Consider the following 18,740-nt stretch of genomic DNA (forward strand, 5'->3'; position numbering starts at 1 on the left):
TTGTGCTGTGGAATCTGAAACCATATCAATGAACATTTTATACTCTGTTACGTTAACATCCATTTGTCTGTCTTATCTTTTACTCGCGTATGATTTTCTAACATCATTTGGAAAATATTAATTCACTGAGTTGCACAGATCTTCCAAATGTTGATACATTTCCTTATAGAATATTTTAAAAAACCGAATTTGTTGCTTTCACCAATGACCTCATTAGAAAAGTCCTTAAGTACCGGGAAGCTGTCAAGTTCACATTGGTAGATACGGGTTTTCCAAAATTCTAATTTTCACTTGGAACTTGAATTTTATCACTAATATAGTCAGTTGTTTTCTTTGAAGTGAGAGGTTCACTTTGTTTATTTTTGAGAAAATGTCTGCCAAATACCCTAGTCTCACAACCATAGTTTTTCTCTCAAATTTTCAAGTGAAAATGGAGATTTGTGAGCAAGGCTGCTAATTTAGCTTAAAACTCCAGTCTCGTGAGCGCTTTTCCTCAAGGCGTGCTTCACCGGGTGGCAGAAGTGCTCAAATGCATACCTCATTGTTGTGCAGAATGCAAAAAGACATGGACTCAGGTCACAATTTAGAGAAATTAATAATTTTTTATTGTTTCATCAAAATATTCTTGAATGAAAATGTCATTTTTCTTCTTTTCGTGCTACGTGTGTGTGACAGTGAAGAACACAAGGATTACTAGTTTGGTGCTTGATTCGTACTAGGGCGCCAGCAGTTTTGGTCACCATTGCTTTTACGCCATCAGTGCAAATATCACACAATGAAAAGATAGATAACACCTTCTTATGAAAACTGACCCTCTGCACCTCTGAAAGAGTCCACAGACCACACTTTGAGAATTGCTGATCTAGTATATAATAGAAATATTATAAGAATATTTGTGAGATTATGAACATATTGACAAGGAGAGTGGAGTGTATGGTGAGCTTGAGTCATCTGTTATTCAGCAAGGTGTGTGTTGCTCAGCTTCTAGAAGTTATGTTCAGAAGTTGGACAAAACACCACAAAGAGAGGATCAAAAACTGTTATTTGAAATGCCCTGAATTGAATGCATGGAGTAACAATACTTTTCTAAATGCATCTGATACAATACTTTATGAGTGTCTGACTTTTTGTGAGAAATGGTTAATTTTGTCTGTCTGAAGCCCAGCGTTTGGTAGGAAAGGGTCATGTAAGGAGGAGGGCTAGGTACACCAGGCAGAAGGAACGGGTGTAGAGATGTGGCAGGAGCCACCCAGGTGACAATAAGTAGATCCATGGCTTCATCTGGAGACTCCTGTATTAGAATGTCACGTTCTCCAAGCTTTCGTCAAGAGCTGTATGAAGGTGAAACACATTGAATCCAGAAGGCCAGAGAAGACGTATTCTCTGTGCAGCAATTATTAGAGTTACTTATTAATCTAATAAGGAGGAGCTGAAGAATAAAAGATTTGATAGACTGTAATAATTTTGAAGTTATTAACGAAAGAGGCATTGCTTATGGCTCACGTGTACTTTTGCTGGAATGATAAAGTAGAAGCCGCGCAGGAGCGCTTTAGGCTGTGTGGGGTTGTGGAAGGAGGGACTGGGATTCAGGAGCTTCAGTTCTAGTCACCATTCTTCTGTTCACTGGCTGTGTGACCTGACTGCATTTTTTAATTCAGTCCTGCTTTCATTTCCTGCTCTGTAGAATTATGGGATTGGACTGACTCTCTAAAGATTGTTCTAACTTCAGGAATCAGGTACCATCAAATACATGAAACACCCAAATAAATTATCTACAGCGATTTTTGAACTTCCCTTTTTTTGTACTACATTTCAGAATTCTTTTTAAAAATAAAGGACAAATTCATTAGAAATTACTGTTAGGTGCATATCTCATTGCCTCTTGGCCTGCTCTAACGTTGTTCTTAACCGTTTCTGATCCAAAAGGCATATAAAATAGTGTATTATGTTAGTGTGTTTTGATTATGTCGGTGAAAAAAATAAGTTCCCAGAGGATAAGGGATACTGACAGTTCTATCAAAAACAAATGTTTTACATTATATTTAGAAGGAGTTGTAAGCTGCAGGAAGATTCAGGTGCCTTGGGACACAGATCTGATTTGCCACTCTTTCCTCTTGACTAGGTATTTACAAACTTCCTCAAAAGAATACTTATATAAACCAAGCCACAAGGTGTGTGTGTGTGTGTGTGTGTGTGTGTGTGTGTGTGTGTGTGAGAATAAGTGATGAACCCAAGGTAACAGATGTGCCCTAAGTTCTAAGCCTAATACTTTTGATGGTAGCTAAGAATTTTGTTTTTACTTTTCAGAAGGACCATGTGAGATGAAATCTGATTTGCTTTCCTCTGGTAATTTATATGCAGATTCAACCTTGAAAAAGCCCTAAGTAGATTTGGTTCCTCACTGACTGTCTTAGAATTTTGTTTTGTAACATATTAGCATAGTTTTTCTTTGGGGACTCTGGTGGCATTTGGATCACACTTTACCAAATCTGAGTAAATGTAATATCCTTAAACTATCTCCTTCTGTATGTCTTGGAACACATTCATAAATACAAAGACCTTCCTTATCTTTATTTAGAACGTGTATTATAATTATGTGTGTATAACTACTTTGTCCTTAGACAATACTTTTATCTTTTTCTTTATTTAGAGATCCCATATTTGTTTTTTGTTTCGGTTTTCTGTTAAAATACCCCCTTTTTTTCCCCTCTTAAAAAGAACAAACAACTCTATTATAAGTCTATGGTTAGAGTTTGGGGTTTTGTTTTATTTCGGGTATGTTTCTCCCCAGGGGACATCGCCTTTCTGTTTCAGACAGGTGCAGAAACAGACAACTATGATGCTGGAGCTCTCCAACCTCCTCCCAGCCGCACATCAGAGTGCCTTCATTAAGAAGGGCCTTCAAAGGTGGGAGGAGCCTTTGCAAAGAGTACACTTTTCATGGTTACTGATTTGTTCCAAAAGAGTCCATTAGTAGACCCTTTTGAGTGTTGCTTTATTAAAAGAGGATCTGTAATCTCTTTTAAAGATTCTTTAACTTGTTCTGAAAGATGTCTGGTCATTTTGCAGTTTTTCATTTGTACATAAACCAGCATTTTTTGAGCCTGGCTGGGTCATCTAAGATGGTGGTTTATTTTGAAAAGTCACTGTCAGTCATGTAACAAGCCAATATTTGAATAATTGCTTAGGTTAATTGCTTTTCTTTTAATTATAGAAATGAAACAGTGCTTTGATTTAATTTTATTTTGTTAATTTCTAGCATGGCTGAAAGCAATGCTGTGAACCACACCAATTTATTCCAGCATGCATTTGCCAAGTGAGAAATTGATATGACTGTATTTTTTAAGAAATTGACTTCTTAAGCACATTGCTTATCTACTTCATGACTGTACGTTAATCTAAGTGAAGGCGGAGATAGTTACTAGAATCCTTGTTTTCATCATGAATGTGAAAAGTATGCTTAAAAAGTTAGTCTGGTAGTTTTCTTGAGGTAATTTTTTTTTGTAGGTTGACTGTACATTAAGGAAACAAAGAATGAAACAGTTTTTATCTACTTGGTATTTCACTGCTTTGGGGCATTAATTCACACTTTTTGATGGTAGTATATAGCAGATCACTTTGAAGTTTGGTTTTTTCTTCTGCATTTTTTTCTTTTAAATCTGCATTGCCTTTTAAGCATGTCATGTGGATGCCTTCTCTGATTAATATCCAGTTCTACTGAAAGATCCCATAATCCCTCATGTTAGATTATCTCACTGGTTGTTAACTATGATGCCCTCTTCCTTAGTCTTTGAGGTACGAGTCCCAGGAGCACTTTACTTTTAGCAAATAAGCTTCCTTTATTCTCCCCATCAAAGTTCATTGTTGTCAGGGAAATAAAAAAAGTATTTGCTCAACACAACAGTGTTGAGCATCTTTTTTTTTTTCTTTTAAAGTCACGAATAGTCAGTTCTGGCGTCTAGTAGTCTGGTCAATTGCTCATTTTGGTTTATTAAGAGTTACCATTTTATGTTCCGTACATGATGTATCCCTTTTGACGAATTAAAATATACAAAATTATGCCTGTTAACTTTTCTTTAATATTGTTTATCTTTGGGATCAATAAAGTACTTTGCGATCCTTCAAAATTTCTTATATCGTAATCAAAGAAGAATTTTAGGGCTGATAGAGATCTCTGGGAAATCAAAGACAGGTAACAGTTTGATATATTTAGTTCTTATATTGAATTCATCTTTATCTGGTGTTGAGGCTTTGTTTTTAAATGGGTGTTGTGAATCCAGAGCCGGGAAAGAAATAATTCACCTGGCATAATTAAGCTTTCTACTCTCACCTGAATTTACTTTTGGAGCAGCTATTTGAATTCTAAAAGCCTTTCTGAAATTTCGTGTTAAGGAATCATAGTTATTTTCTGAAGTTTCCCTATAGAGAATGAAAGAAGACTCATGATGAATTTATAGGTAGTCAGATTAAGAGTTTATGTTTTTGTATAATAAGTAATATTAAGCTTATTTCTTTAATAAGTGTATATATTATGCACACACACGAATTACATTAGAAGTTCAAAATAGCACCTGGGATCATTACATCTACATAACACCTGTTGTTTGATTAGCACTTTATAGCTTGCAAAATGATATCAAACCCATTCTGCTTTAATCCTCGACATAGCCTTGTAAAATAAATGTTCTTATTAACCCCCAGTTTTCACATGAGAAAACTGAGGCTCAAAATGGTTCCGAGATTTGTCTGATATAGTAAAGCTGAGACTCAACTCTAGATCCAATTTGGACTTACTCCTTGCCCTGTTTCCAATATTTCATGCTTTCTGAAATACCTCAATACCTACTGGTGCATTTGTGTTTTCTGTACTAATAATTATAATTCTTAATGTGCTTTATCAAGAATAATTATTACTCGAAGACATCATAAGGAGACTTAGCATGCTGCTCAGCACATTGTGAGCACTTAACTGCCTCTAAAGCGAGCCCAGTGGGAGAGACAAAGGTACCTGAACTTAATACATCCAAAACCCAGCTCATCATTAAGGGGCTGGGGGGTCTTACATGGTTGTGTGCTGGGATGCAGCAAGATGAGATCCTTGCCCTCGTGGAACTTACATGGCAGTATGTGGAGCCAGCTGGGGAGACATATGAAATAGTTATAATGTAAATAATGTGATTGAGTTGTGGGAACTGCCCCAAGGAAGGGCGGAACTAAGAGAGACTTAGGAAGGATGCCTGACCTACCTGGCTGGAGGATCAGAGAGGGCTTCTCAGAAGAAATGGTGTTTACAACTGAGATGGTGTGAGGAGAAGGGGCTTCCTTGGCAAGAGATGGGTAGAGAGGTGGGGCAAGTACTGCTTTGGGAGAGGAAATAGCCTGTATCAAGGCCTTGCTGTGGCAATTATGGTGTGCTCAAGGAACTGAAAGAAGTGAGGGTGGCAACAAGGATGAGGGTTGGGGAGAGTAGTAGAGATGAGCCCACTGAGGGAGGCCAGGGGCAGGTTGTGCAGGGTCTAGTAAGGTGTATGTTAAGCATTCTGGATTTTATCCTCAGCCACAGGAAATTGAAGGATTTTAAGTGGGAGAGATTCCTCCACAGTCAAAATGGAAAGAGTGTCCTGATGTTCTCTTTTGCTGTGAGCCTTGGAGTTAGACTGGTGAACCAAAGGGTTGGCTCAGTGAGGTGTTTACATTACAGGCATACCCTGGAGATATTGCAGGTTTGGTTTCAGACCTCCGCAATAAAGTGAATATTGCAATAAAGTGGGTCACACAAACTTTTTGGTTTCCCAGGGCATATGAAAGTTATATTGACACTATACTGTAGTCTAAGTGTGTAATGGTATAATGTCTAAAAGAACAATGTACATACCTTAATTAAAACCTTTATGGGTAAAACATGCTAACCATCATCTGAGCGTTCAGTGAGTCGTAATTTTTTTGCTGGTAGAAGGTCTTGCCTCAATGTTGATGGTTGCTGACTGATCAGGCTGGTAGCTGCTGAAGGTTGGGGTGGCTGTGGCAATTTCTTAAAATAAGACAGCAATGAAGTTTGCCACATGGATTGATGCTTCTTTTCACGAATGAGTTCTCTGTAGCGTTCAGTGCTGTTTGATAGCATTTTACCAACAGTAGAACTTCTGTCAAAATTGGAGTCAACCCTCTCAACTCTGCTGCTGCTGCTTTATCAGCTAAGTTTATGGAATATTCTAAATCCTTTGTTGTCATTTCAACAATCTTCACAGCATCTTCACCAGGAATAGATTCCATCTCAAGAAATCACTTGCTTTGCTCATCCCTAAGAAGCACCTCATCTGTTAACGTTTGGTCATAAGATTGCAGCAATTCAGTCGCATCTTCAGGAACTTTTCCTTTGCATTCCCAGCTTGGCTGACTGGCACAAGGGGACTAGCTTTCAGCCTGTCTCAACTTTCAACGTGCCTACCTCACTTAAGCATCATCACTTCTGGCTTTTGATTTAAAATGAGCAATGTGCAACTCTTCCTTCACTTGAACACCTAGAGGCCGTTGTAGGGTTATTAATTAGCCTAATTTTAATATTGTTGTGTCTCAGGGAATAGGGAGGCCTGAGGAGAGGGAGAGAGACAGGGGAACAGTGGTTGGTGGAGCAGTCAGAACACACAGAACACTTACTGATTAATTTTGCTGTCTTATATGGGCACCCCAAAACATTTACAATAGTAACATCAAAGATCACTGATCTCAAATCACCATAACAAACAATAATAATAATGAAAAAGCTTGAAATGTTGAGATAATTACCAAAATGTGATACATAGACACAAAATAAGCAAATGCTGTTGGAAAATGGTGCTGATGGACTTGCTGGATGTAGGGTGCCCACACAGTTGCAATTTGTAAAAAAATGCAATATCTGCGAAGCACGATAAAGTGGAGTGCAATAAAACACGGTATGCCTGCATAAGCCAGTTATCTCTAATTTTGGAGCTATTTATAAACATTCACAAAGTATTTATACCAGCTAGCAGTTGGGGAAACCTGGAAGAAAGCAGGAAAAATCCCTAAGATCCTACTAAAACCAGTCTCTCCTGTACTGTACCGACTATACCTACTGTATACAGCCTATATGGACTGTAGAGAATGGACTGCAACAGGAACAAGAGCAGAAGTGGGGAGACTAGTTAAGAGACTGCAGAGTGCAGATGGGGATGATCGTGTGGACTGAGGTGGTGACAGAGGAAATGGAGTGAAATAAAGTGATGGATTCAAAAGAAGTTTAAGGAGGAAGATCTTTATGGAATTAAAAGACCAAAGGAGGATTTAGTAGTAATTTAAGAACAGGTGTAGAGAGGAGGAACTTGAGTTTGTTTAGCCACAGTGAGTTTGCAGTGACTGAGCGCGTCCAAGCAGAGATGTTAAGGCGGCATTTGCCTGTATGGGTCTTATGTGCACAGAGGAAAGATCTGGGCTGCAGAGAAAATTAGAATTGCTCGTGTCATGGGAACTGAGAGGAGCGATCACCCTGAAAGAGAGTAGGGTGAGAAGATGATCTACAACCAAACTTTTAGAATCTCTGACATTATAAAATTCCGGTCAGGAGGGACGAGTCAGAGAAAACTGAGAGAAAAACGTGCTTCAGGGATAGATTGGTATTATTAGGATTTTAGGGATTTTCCTACTTTCTTCCAGATTTCCCCAACTAACTGCTAGTTGGTGTGAATACTTTATAAATATTTATAAATATAAATACTTCCACAACTAGAGATAACTGGCACCTGCCTCACTGAGAAAACATTTTGATTCATCAGTCTCATGGAAAGTCTCGTAGCAAAAGAGAATGTCAAAAATCCTTTCCATTTTGACTGTGGAGGAATTGGGGGAGCAGGGAAAGGAGTGGGAAAAAGCAAGAGGCCTGTGGATACCCAGAAGGGTAAAAACATTAATCAGTAGTTTGGAGACCAAGAGACATACCTTTTATTTTTTTATTTTTATTTATTTTTTTCTTTTTTGTGAGGAAGATTTCCTCTGAGTTGACATCTGTTGCCAGTCTTCCTCTTTTTTTTTTTGCTGTTTGAGGAAGATTAGCCCTGGGCTAACATCTGTGCCAATCTTCCTCTATCTTTTTGTGTGTGTGTGGGTCACTGCCATGACATGGCTTGATGAGTGGTGTAGGTCTGTGCCCGGGATCCGAACCGGCAAACCTGGGCTGCCAAAGTGGAGTGCACCAGACTTAACTACTATGCCATGGGGCTGGCCCCCAGCATACTTGTTAAAATAGCTGTGGAGAGTAATTTTGAGGATCAAGTGCAGTAAGTTAATTTGAGGAAGTTTGCAAATGGTAAGGTGTTAGTTTTTGTCCAAGGTCACGTAGTGAGTGGCTGGTGGAGTCAGGGACTCAGGAATGGGGCTGGATGGGGTGCAGTCATCTCCTTGTGGACACGTCTCCATTTCTCATGTTGGGTGCCTGCTATTGCCCCACCACCTCAGTTTGCTAAACAACCAGCGTGGTGAAGAAAGTAATCGTTCTTGGCAAAGGGCATTTCCAGGTGAGAAAAAAGTGCACAACTTAACACTTTTAATGGAGTGTTTTTCATGTATTTTACATCTTCCCAATCTTAGTGAATTTGATCTTTTTATTAATTCCCTGGGATCATCATTGGAACACAGTTATTGTATTATCCTAGAGATGCTGGGAGTTTTTGAAATGGGACAGGACTGTGTGGCGCTTTAGTGAATATTCTAGGATAATTGGGGTTTTTTTCCATCCTTTTCCCTTATAGTCTGTGTTCATTCTCCCTTGTCTCTACGATTGATGAGACTGCGTCTCACCACATGCTTTCCCCCGTTTTCTTCCCTCTCTCCTCTCTTTTAACTCTTACTGCTTTTTAGCTTGTACTTGGGGCTTGGCCTTCCTCACTGCCAGGGCCAGTGTGTTCCTTTTCCCTCTTTCTTGGTTAGGGAACACACTGGGTAAAACTTTTTGGATTTGAAAGTGTTTAATTTCTGAGACTGTTTTCTTGAGAAAATGCTAGCGTATGCAAATCCAGCTTCCAAAGCCGAATGAGAGAGAAGTTCTTCTCTACAGAAAAATTCTAATAAATGCAGAAAGAATGATAGAATTAGAAATCAATATATTCCCCTTGTTGAAATAGTAGATGATCAGTTGATACTCAAATGGTGAGAAGTTAATGGGACACTTTAAAATGGAGAGATCAGGCTGACTCCCTGGAATCCGCTGATTATTTGTACCAAATACGACAAGACACAGGGATTCGCAAATTTTTCTGTAAAGGGCTAGGTAGTAAAGGTCTGGGGCTGGGTGGGCCATACAGTCTCTGTAGTTGTCGGGGGAAAGCAGTCACAGACAGTACGTAAGTCAATGAGCGTGACTGTGTTCTGATAAAACTGTGCTTACGAAAACAGCAGCGAGTTGCATTTGGCCCATGAACTGTAGTTTGCTCACCTCTAATGTAATAGGAAGTACATGGCACCACCTATGGAGTCGTCTTGTCCAAAAAATTGGACCTGCATCAGGTCAGAGCTCCAGGTCTAATCACAGTTTTCAGGAAATTGAGGGAATGAGACACAAGTTAGATGACATGCAAAATCCAGACTATGAGGCGTTCTATAGGATGAATATGGTTTCTCAAGTAAATCACTGTATGAAAAAGGGAGTGAAAGGGGCTCTTTTGGGGAAAAAAAAGGAATCAGATGTAATATGTGGAGTTTGAATTGCTTGTTGGAGCAAACCAATTGTATAATATATCTTCGAAGACAATCAGGGAAATTTGAATATTAGATGATTTTAAGGAATTACTCTTAATTATTTTAGGTGTAATTTTGGCATGGTAGTTACTTCTCAGCAATGAATGCTGAGGTATTTATAGGTGAAATGGCATGATGTCTGGGATTTACTTTAAAGTACTCTAGTAAACAATATATGTAGTGGGTAGGTGGAGAATTGATGAAACAATTGGCAAAATGTTGATAATTGTTGAAACTGGATGATAGATATATGAAGGCTTATATTGGTCTCTTTACATTTTGTATGTTTCAAAATTTTCATAAGTTAAAATAAAGTCGAACATACCCCAAAAAGTGAATGTGTCGATGAGGGGGTGCACATGGAAAAAGAAGGAAGAACCAAATGAAAAAATATTTTTTCATATAGTTGGAGGAATTTTTGTTTTTGTTTTTATTGCTGGTTCTATTTGTTTTCGTAGTCGTACTTCCTTTATTTTCTCAGTTGAAGTTCCTTTTACCACTTCAAAATAGAGTTCTTGTTTTCACATTCTAATTTCAAATAGCAGTCCCAGATTACATGTGCCACTAGCACTCGTTAGGCCATTTAGACTTCGTTTGGAAATAGAAATTGAATTACTTTACTAAACTGCTTTGTGTGTGCATGGATAAAGACCTTGATTGGATCTTTGGTACTAAGTTTGCTAGCCAGTGTGCAAACCTTTTATTTTAAAATTATGAACAGGAAAAAACAGAAAAAGAATACAAAATAACAAGAACTTATATATTTTTAAAATGACTGAAGGAGGATGCAAGTGACACAATTAGTTTGAGATGCAGAGCAGCGAATCAGAACAAATAGCTAATTACAAATCAGTGGAATGTAAAAGTGCATCACAGTAACCCACATTTTTTTTTTACCAATGGGTTTGCAGCTGACTGTCAGGGTGACTCATTCCTATGCTGGGAGAGTGAGGTAATGCTCTTGTGAGGGGTGATGTCATCTCTCTACCTGAACTGCATGCATGTCGCTTCTTGTGGCTCTCAAGGAAAAGCACCATCTGCTTTCACATATGCAGCCTGAAGGACTACAAAGATTGGTGCAAAGGTTAGCAGCCATGTGTATGACTCATAAGCAGCCAATTAGTGAAGAGCAGCTGTTTAAAAGTGAACTTTAGTTTAGTGGTTACCAAGGGGAAGGTGGGTGGGGGGTGGACACAAGGGGCGAATGGGCACATTTATATGGTGACTGACAAATAATGATGTACAATTGAAATTTAACAATGTTGTGCACTATTATGACCTCAATACAAAAAAATTTTTTTAAGTGAACTTTTAAAATTATAATCCAGAAATATGTCATGATGATTCAGTATTGAATCATAATGCTTTTTTGTTGTTTTGGGTTTTGCAAGTTTTCTCATTAGGTTTATGCTGATGAAGATTTGACTTTTAAAATAAGGCAGTTTTTCTCGATATGGCCAATCATATCAAATCATCTTGGTTGTTTAAACCATATTTTATTTTTTCTCTTTTTTTAAAAGATTTTATTTTTCCTTTTTTTCCCCAAAGCCCCCTGGTACATAGTTGTATATTTTTATTTGTGGATCCTTCTAGTTGTGGCATGTGGGATGCCACCTCAGCATGGCTTGATGAGCAGTGCCATGTCCTCACTCAGGATCTGAACTCTCGAAACCCTGGGCTGCCAAAGCAGAGCTCGAGAACTCAACCACTCAGCCACGGGGCCGGCCCCTAAACCATATTTTCTTTTTTTTTTTTTGAGGAAAACTAGCCCTGAGCTAACTACTGCCAGCCCTCCTCTTTTTGCTGAGGAAGACTGGCCCTGAGCTAACATCCATGCTCATCTTCCTCTACTTTATATGTGGGACGCCTACCATAACATGGCTTTTGCCAAACGGTGCCATGTCTGCAGCTGGGATCCGAACTGGCGAACCCCGGGCCACTGAGAAGCGGAACATGCGCACTTAACTGCCGCGGCACCAGGCTTGCCCCACCATATTTTCTTAATTGCAGATGTTTGTTTTACATTTGGAGGCATGTAGATCATCCTTGAAGCAAAGATGAATTTTAGTCCATATCAGTTTGACAGTTTGGGTGGTTTTTTTTGTTCCCTTAGGAGCCATCGTGCTCCCTAAGGACGTGCTTTAGGGGAAAAGAGATTATTAATAGAAGACGAACAAGTCAAAATAATTGTTAACTATTTACCACAGACCCACTAACTCCTCTTCCTCTTCCTCCTAGTGATGCACACCTACTTTCCCTGTTTGTACTTAACTAGTACTACTGTTGACAAGACCAGACCACTGAAACACCTTTTTCAACTTTATCATAGCTTGAATTTACTTTTCTAGTAAATAGAATACAGAATGCCTAACATAATATGGAAGGCAGAGAATAGTAAATACTTGATTTTCTAACTGATATGTGACTCAAAGTGTGAGATCATATTGGCTTAATACTATATATTCTCTCAGGGTATGTGTGCTATGACCTAAATCTGTTCTTAATGGCAACTTCAAGTTGGACAGTCTACAAAAGATAAAAAGTTTTGATGTTTTGAAAATAAAATGTTATCTATTGTTATCAAGAAAGATAAGAAAGCAAAGAATGAAATAGTAATGCTAAAACTCTAAGGTGATATGAGGTGGGTTACATACCAATGTCATTTGAAAGTTTATTAAAAAGCAAATGTTTTTTCAATAAAGAATAATAATTGGAGATCTTTAAATACCTTGAATTATGATGAACCTTTGATTTAATGGTATAGCCCTCTGAGTTTAGTTACAGAGCTCCTGCAAGCGTCTTGAGTGCCTTTCTTTTCTTTTTAACCTCTTATTTGGAAATAATTTCAAACTACAAAAAAATTGCACAAATGAAAGTGGCACCAAAAAAAAAAGCCCCAAAAACCTAACCCTTAGATATCCAGATTTACCTATCCCAAACCTTGTTTGCTTTATCATTTGAGTGCTTGTGCACTCGCGCACTCTCTCTGTCTCTGTCTCTGTCTCTGTCTTTCTCTCTCTTTCTTTCTTTCTCTCTCTCTCTCTCTCTTCTTTCCCAACCCCTCCTGCACACTTTTGTTTCTTGAAACATTTGAAAATAAATTGGCTATTCATCATGGCCCTTTACTCCTAAAGACTTCAGCGTATATTTCCTAATATATTCTTTCATAATCACAGTATAGTTATCTACTTCCTAAGTTTATATTGGTACTTTCCCTTCTGTATTCCAGCTTTACCAGTTGATCTGGTAATGTCTTTTATAACATCCTCCACCCCCAGTACAGCGTCTCTAGTGTAGGGTCAGGTAGTACATTGATTTGTCATGATAGCCTCTTTTAATCTGAGTTTATCCACAAACTTTGCCTTTTGTGACATTGACATTTTTGAAGAATACAGTCTTTCTGTCCTTTTATTTAAAAAGTGAAATTTCTTCATTTTATACTTGTCTGATGTTTCCTTCTGATTAGATTTAGGTTGTGCATTCTTGGCTGGAATACTACATAGGTGACACTGTGGCCTCTCTCAGGACATCTTGTCTGTGGTTAATCAATGTTGTTAATTTTGATCATCCAGTCAAAGTACTGTCTGAGTTCTCCACTATATAGTTACTGGTTTTGTTTTCAAAAAATTTCTTGTAACTAATAAGCAGTCTGTGGGGAAACACTTTAAGAACATGCAAATATCCTGTTCCTCATCAAAATGTCCACCTAGATTTAACACCATTGCTGATTTTTGCCTGATGCAGTCTTTACTACAATGGTTGCAAAATGCTAATCTTTCCAACTCCAGCTCTCCTTTCATACTGACCGGTAGACACTTAGCATTTTATTTCAGTAATAGCCCTCCCTTCTCCCCCATATATTATTTATTTTATCTATTTGTTATCAGTATGGACTCATGATTTCCTTTTTTTCCAATGCTTTATAATTCAGTACTTAATTGGTACTTAAATTGTTCCTCATTTGGTCAGTGGCAATCTCCCATCTTTTTTGATCACGTCCTTACTTTCGAGAATAAGATGTTAAAGACTCATCTTGTACCTACCATGCCACACCCCTGGGATCAGCCATTTCTCCCAGGAGCCTTGGTTCCTTTGGTGGAGAAGGGAATTAGATAACAAAATCTGGGCCCTAGCTTTGAGTGTATTACTTTACAGCCGCTGTATAAACACTGTATCAACATAAATGTAAAAACAGCATACCAGGTAAATATTTCTCAGAGGTACAATAAGCAATTTTTGAGAATGTAATGGTGTCTCAGTTTATAGTTACATCAAAAAGTAAAGTACATTAAGGAATGGGAAGACTTTGATCAGCAAACTGACACTGCCAAAATTTTCTTGGATTTCAAAGCAAAAACATAAGTGATGCTAGCTTGAAGGACAGATAGGATTTCAGTGGGCAGTGTTGGTACAGGAGGGTGTTCCAGGAAGAAGAAATGACATTGACAATGACATAACCGAACAATAAAAATAACATGAAGTATCATGCTTAAGTAATGATGCCTGGTTTCCGCCCATGTGGGGAAAAGTGAAAAACAGGAGGAAAAGGTTGTTTGAGGTCATGTCTAGAGAACTTTGAATGTCAGACTTAGGATTTGGGGTTTTTAATAAGAAGATAATAGAGAGTTGTTGAAGATTTTTGAATAGTGTCATGACAGGCTTAACTCTGAGACTCAGAGATTAATCTAGAAGATACGTAGAGGTTACATTGAGGAAATTTTCAGTGAAGAACTGTAAAGAGGCTATTGTAATAGTTCAAGCAGGAGATAGAAGGATTTGAAGTAGAAAATGAAAGAAAGAAATGGATTAGAATAGTGTTTTTCAACCTGTTCCCCAGAACCCCAGGGGAGAGGGCAGAGCTGGGGGAGGGGAGGATGTGTGAGCCAGGCACCAACTTAGAACTCTTAGCGACTTTATGGGAGTGTTCAAGTAAGTATCCCTTTAAAGATGGGATTCTGCTGCTTAAGGAACAAAGAAGTGCATAGAAAAGAATTTTTTTTAAAAGAGTTAAAACCAACATTTGTTTGGAGTTTTGTTTTTTTTATTTTTAAACTCATGCTTCTTTCATATTCGCTTTTTTTGAAATTTTGAGCCTGGATGATCAGGAAAATAGTTGTGTCATTAGCTGAAGTAAGTCAAATTGTATATATTTTTAAATGCCAAAAGATCAGTGTCACAAAGCCATGCACTGATACTCTTTCTCAAGAAACAAGATGTTCTTGGCCAAAACCTTGAGAGTCATCCTGAGCTGTTTTTTTCTTGATCATTCCATACAGGGAATCCGACATGAAATCCTGTTGGCTTTACTTTCCGATTGTATCCCAAATCTAACCACCTTCCGCACCCCCGGTGCTGTCACCCCGATCGATCAGAGCCACCATCATCTGGTGCCTTCCGCTTGCTCTCGCTGCCTCCACCCCTGCCTCTGCAGCCTGTTCGCTCTCACTGTGCTTCCTCAAACACAACGGACATCCTTCCACCTTGGGGCCTTTGCAAAGGCTGTTCCCCAGATATCAGCATGGTTAACTCTCTCACATTGAGATTTTGCTCAAGTGTTAACTATCTCACTGGGGCCTACCCTGAGCTCCTTGTTAACAGTCCCCTCCCCTCCCACATGCACATTTTCCAGTCCCCCTTTATCTTGTTCTATTTTTTTCCCTATGGCATTTATCACCTAATATACTCTATAATTATTCATTATGTTGTTTGTCTCCCAACACAAGGGTTTGAGCTCACAAGGGCAGTGATTTTTCTTTTTTTTTTTAACTTGTTTTGCTCCCTGGTCTATCTTAAGCAAGAGAATAGTATCTGGCACACAGTAGGCCCTCAATAAATATTGTTAAAAGGAGGAAAGATAACTAAGAGCATAAAATCAGTAAGCTTGGATGCTAGGCTTCTAGCTCATAGTAGATTTGAGAAAGTAAAAAAAAAGAAAAGATGGTACACTGCTTGAATCAACCTGTGTTCCTTGGATCTAAGCCTGTGACAGTAATTGGCCTGGATAAAATATGCCTGGAAAGTACTGCATATACTATCCATTCGCTAGAAAGCCCTATTGTACTACATTACAATAGTAAATACCGAAAGAACTGCTATAGTAATGTCTTCTTGAACTCACTTGATCACAGAGCTCTCTTCTGATAACTCACTTTTCATTAGGGGATGGTCTTGGCCCGTGGCAAACAGAGTTTGAGAAAAACCATCCTGGAGTATCACGTGTAGGCCCAGGAGAGATTGACAGTTCTTTTAGGTTGCTTTGGTTGATGAACTGTGCTCAGAAGGAGGCTACAGTACATCAGGCTCAAGGCTCAGCTCTTAGTTACTACTCTTAAAGTTATGATCCTTTTAAAAGTTAACTTTTATTTTAGGTATTTGGGAATAAGATGATCATTCCTTCCCTGGATGGAGACCTCTTCCAGTGGGACCGAGACCGTGAGAGCATGGAAACAGTTCCTTTTACCGTTGAGTCACTTCTTGAATCTTCTTATAAATTTGGAGATGATGTTGTTTTGGTTGGAGGAAAGTCTCTCACTACATATGGACTCAGTGCATATAGTGGAAAGGTGAGTAAAAATGTTGAATTTATTTGGGGAGAAATCAGATTAAATAGGGATAGAAGAAAGAATTTCTTATACTATTACTGGGTGAAATTATAATTTTTCCCCGAGGATGTCGTTTGTTTTAACAAAAGACCTGTGAAGTAGGAAGGGGAAAATATTACTAAGAGAAACTAAATTTATCCAAGATAACAGAATAAATAACAGAGCCAGGAATAGCAGGAGGCAGAGAATTAATAAATATGATCTACTGTGTGTTTTTCATACATTATTTTGAAATCTTCACTGTATTACTAGGGGTTACATATTTTTGTCTCCATTTGGACAGATGAGGAGCCCTCCAAAGATTAATAAGAATCTCAATTAGAATAATTGCTCCTACTCATTTATTTATCTAGTTTGATCCTATAGCAAGAGGATCCAAGAGGAAAGTTTGTGTTCATTTTACAGATGAGAAAACTGAGACTTTAAAAGGTTCAGAAACTTCCAAGGTCAGATTTGACTTAGATATGTCTGATGATAAAGTCATGCTCTTAATGACCTAGACTTTCTCCAATATTAACTCTTAGGATAATATCATAATCCAATTCTAAGATTGGGTCTTGTAATGTAAATTCATTGTTAGGAATAACTAATTAAAAACATCCTTTTTTGAAAGGTAAAAATCTTTTCTTAACTCCTTAACACCTTGATTTTGAATATTTTTTGTATATGGACTTAAGACTAAAACAAGGAAATATAGGAAAATGAGCTCTTGCCCTTGAGGTTTTCAGCACTTCCTTATCTAAGTGTTAGGCCCATAGCACCTTCTTGCTCTTGCAGATGCTGTTCTGCTTTTTCCACCACCTGTATCTGCCTCATACGGAGGAGGCCTTGCGAGCCTCTGTCTGCTTCAGTATTCTCACCTGTAAAACACGGGGATTGAGCCCAACCATCTAATTCTCTGATTTGATGTGCTGGGACAAAATTCTGATATTCGAGCAGGAATGCTTCTCTTTTTGAGGCCTTTAGATCATAGCAAGAGTCTTCCTTTTTCTTTTAATGAAGATCTTCAGGAGATCCTTTTAAATACTATAGCTATTAGAAAAGGTTTAAATTTTTAAAAACTAAATACTTCTGTTGTATGGAAACTCTGAGGTTGATTTTTTTTTTTAATTCACCTGGAATTTTATTCATGTTGTTATTGCTAAGCTATCACAACTGGTTATCCATTTCTTCTTGTATATTCCATGGAAATCCTCAAAGACAGACTAAAATTATCTAAATCCTTAAAATTATTCCCTGAAATAAATATTCATTTGTAGTTTTATGGTTCTAAATTACTCCTTTTAGGAGTTGGTAATTTAACTGATGCTTCCTAAGACTTGGGTACTTTTTACACATTTTTTAAATAAATTATAGAGATTCTTTTAATGTCTCTGGTCTCCTGTAACTTATAATCTTTACTGATTTTGTATCGGTCTTTTCAGGTGAGGTATATCTGTTCAGCTTTGGGTTGTCGCCGATGGGATAATGATGAAATGGAACAAGAGGACATCCTGCTTCTGCAGCGCACCCAAAAAACCGTTCGAGCTGTTGGACCTCGTAGTGGCAATGAGAAGTGTGTATCAAATAATGTCGTGTGTCAGATAATTTAGAAGTACAAGAACACCAAAATTCATTGGATTTTTCTTTGTGGCGATTTTCTGAACTATTTTGTTGCCCTAAAGCATACTACTTTTTAAAGAGAAATCTAGGCCCTAAATTAAAAATGGTCTCATGGTTATTAACAGATCCTGGACTTCTCACCACGTGCTTCAGGATATGGTAACAAGAAGGAGTCCCATGCCATGTCTGCATATTAGTTTAGTCTTAGGTTAATGATGTTTTCATAGCAACCTCACTGATTGAAGTTCTTTGAATGCAGAAAGCTTTTCTGACGAAGCTAATGTGCTTTATTTTAGCGTGTGCCTGTTTGACCCTTAGCTCTCTCTAGTAGGTAGTTTTATAGTTTGACTACCTCAATTTTAAAACAATACTTTAGTCTGTTTTCTTAAAGTGTTACAGTATAATTTATTTGGTCAAATTCTTTTTTGTTTCCTTTTTCAAATAATGAATTCCTCATGTAATTTTTATGTTTAAATACGTGATTAAAAAATAAGATTGGATTAGACATGCTGGTCCTAAATCACATGCTTGATTTTTTTCAAACCTAATACTTAAATTTTAAATTGCTCATATAGTAAAAATAATTTTAGATCCCATCTTTGTCTTTTGAAAGTGAACAGACTTTTAGATTTTGTCTGATGGAATATAATTCAGTTTCCTTTCCCGGAAATTATTTTCTCAAATTCGGTTAAGAATGTATTCTTTGTACGTTAACTGGACTGTGACCTTTGATCTGCTGACAACCTGACCTTCTTTATCCTGTTAGGATTTTGTTTCCTTCAGTGT

At 37.9% G+C, this 18,740-nt stretch overlaps 1 protein-coding gene across 3 annotated transcripts in view; it reads left to right on the forward strand.

The window, feature by feature from the left end:
• The window catches only part of EIF2AK3 (eukaryotic translation initiation factor 2 alpha kinase 3), a 69,070-nt gene that overhangs the window by 15,935 nt on the left and 34,395 nt on the right, over positions 1–18,740 (forward strand). For all 3 annotated transcript variants that reach the window (XM_070573664.1, XM_070573662.1, XM_070573663.1), the window contains exons 3-4: positions 16,119–16,313; positions 17,777–17,907. In XM_070573664.1, coding sequence (XP_070429765.1) covers positions 16,119–16,313; positions 17,777–17,907 — 326 coding nt within the window. The remainder of the gene's footprint in view (positions 1–16,118; positions 16,314–17,776; positions 17,908–18,740) is intronic.

This window comes from Equus przewalskii, chromosome 14 (assembly GCF_037783145.1).
Source record: "Equus przewalskii isolate Varuska chromosome 14, EquPr2, whole genome shotgun sequence".
In the NCBI taxonomy this organism is placed as follows: Eukaryota; Metazoa; Chordata; class Mammalia; order Perissodactyla; family Equidae; genus Equus; species Equus przewalskii.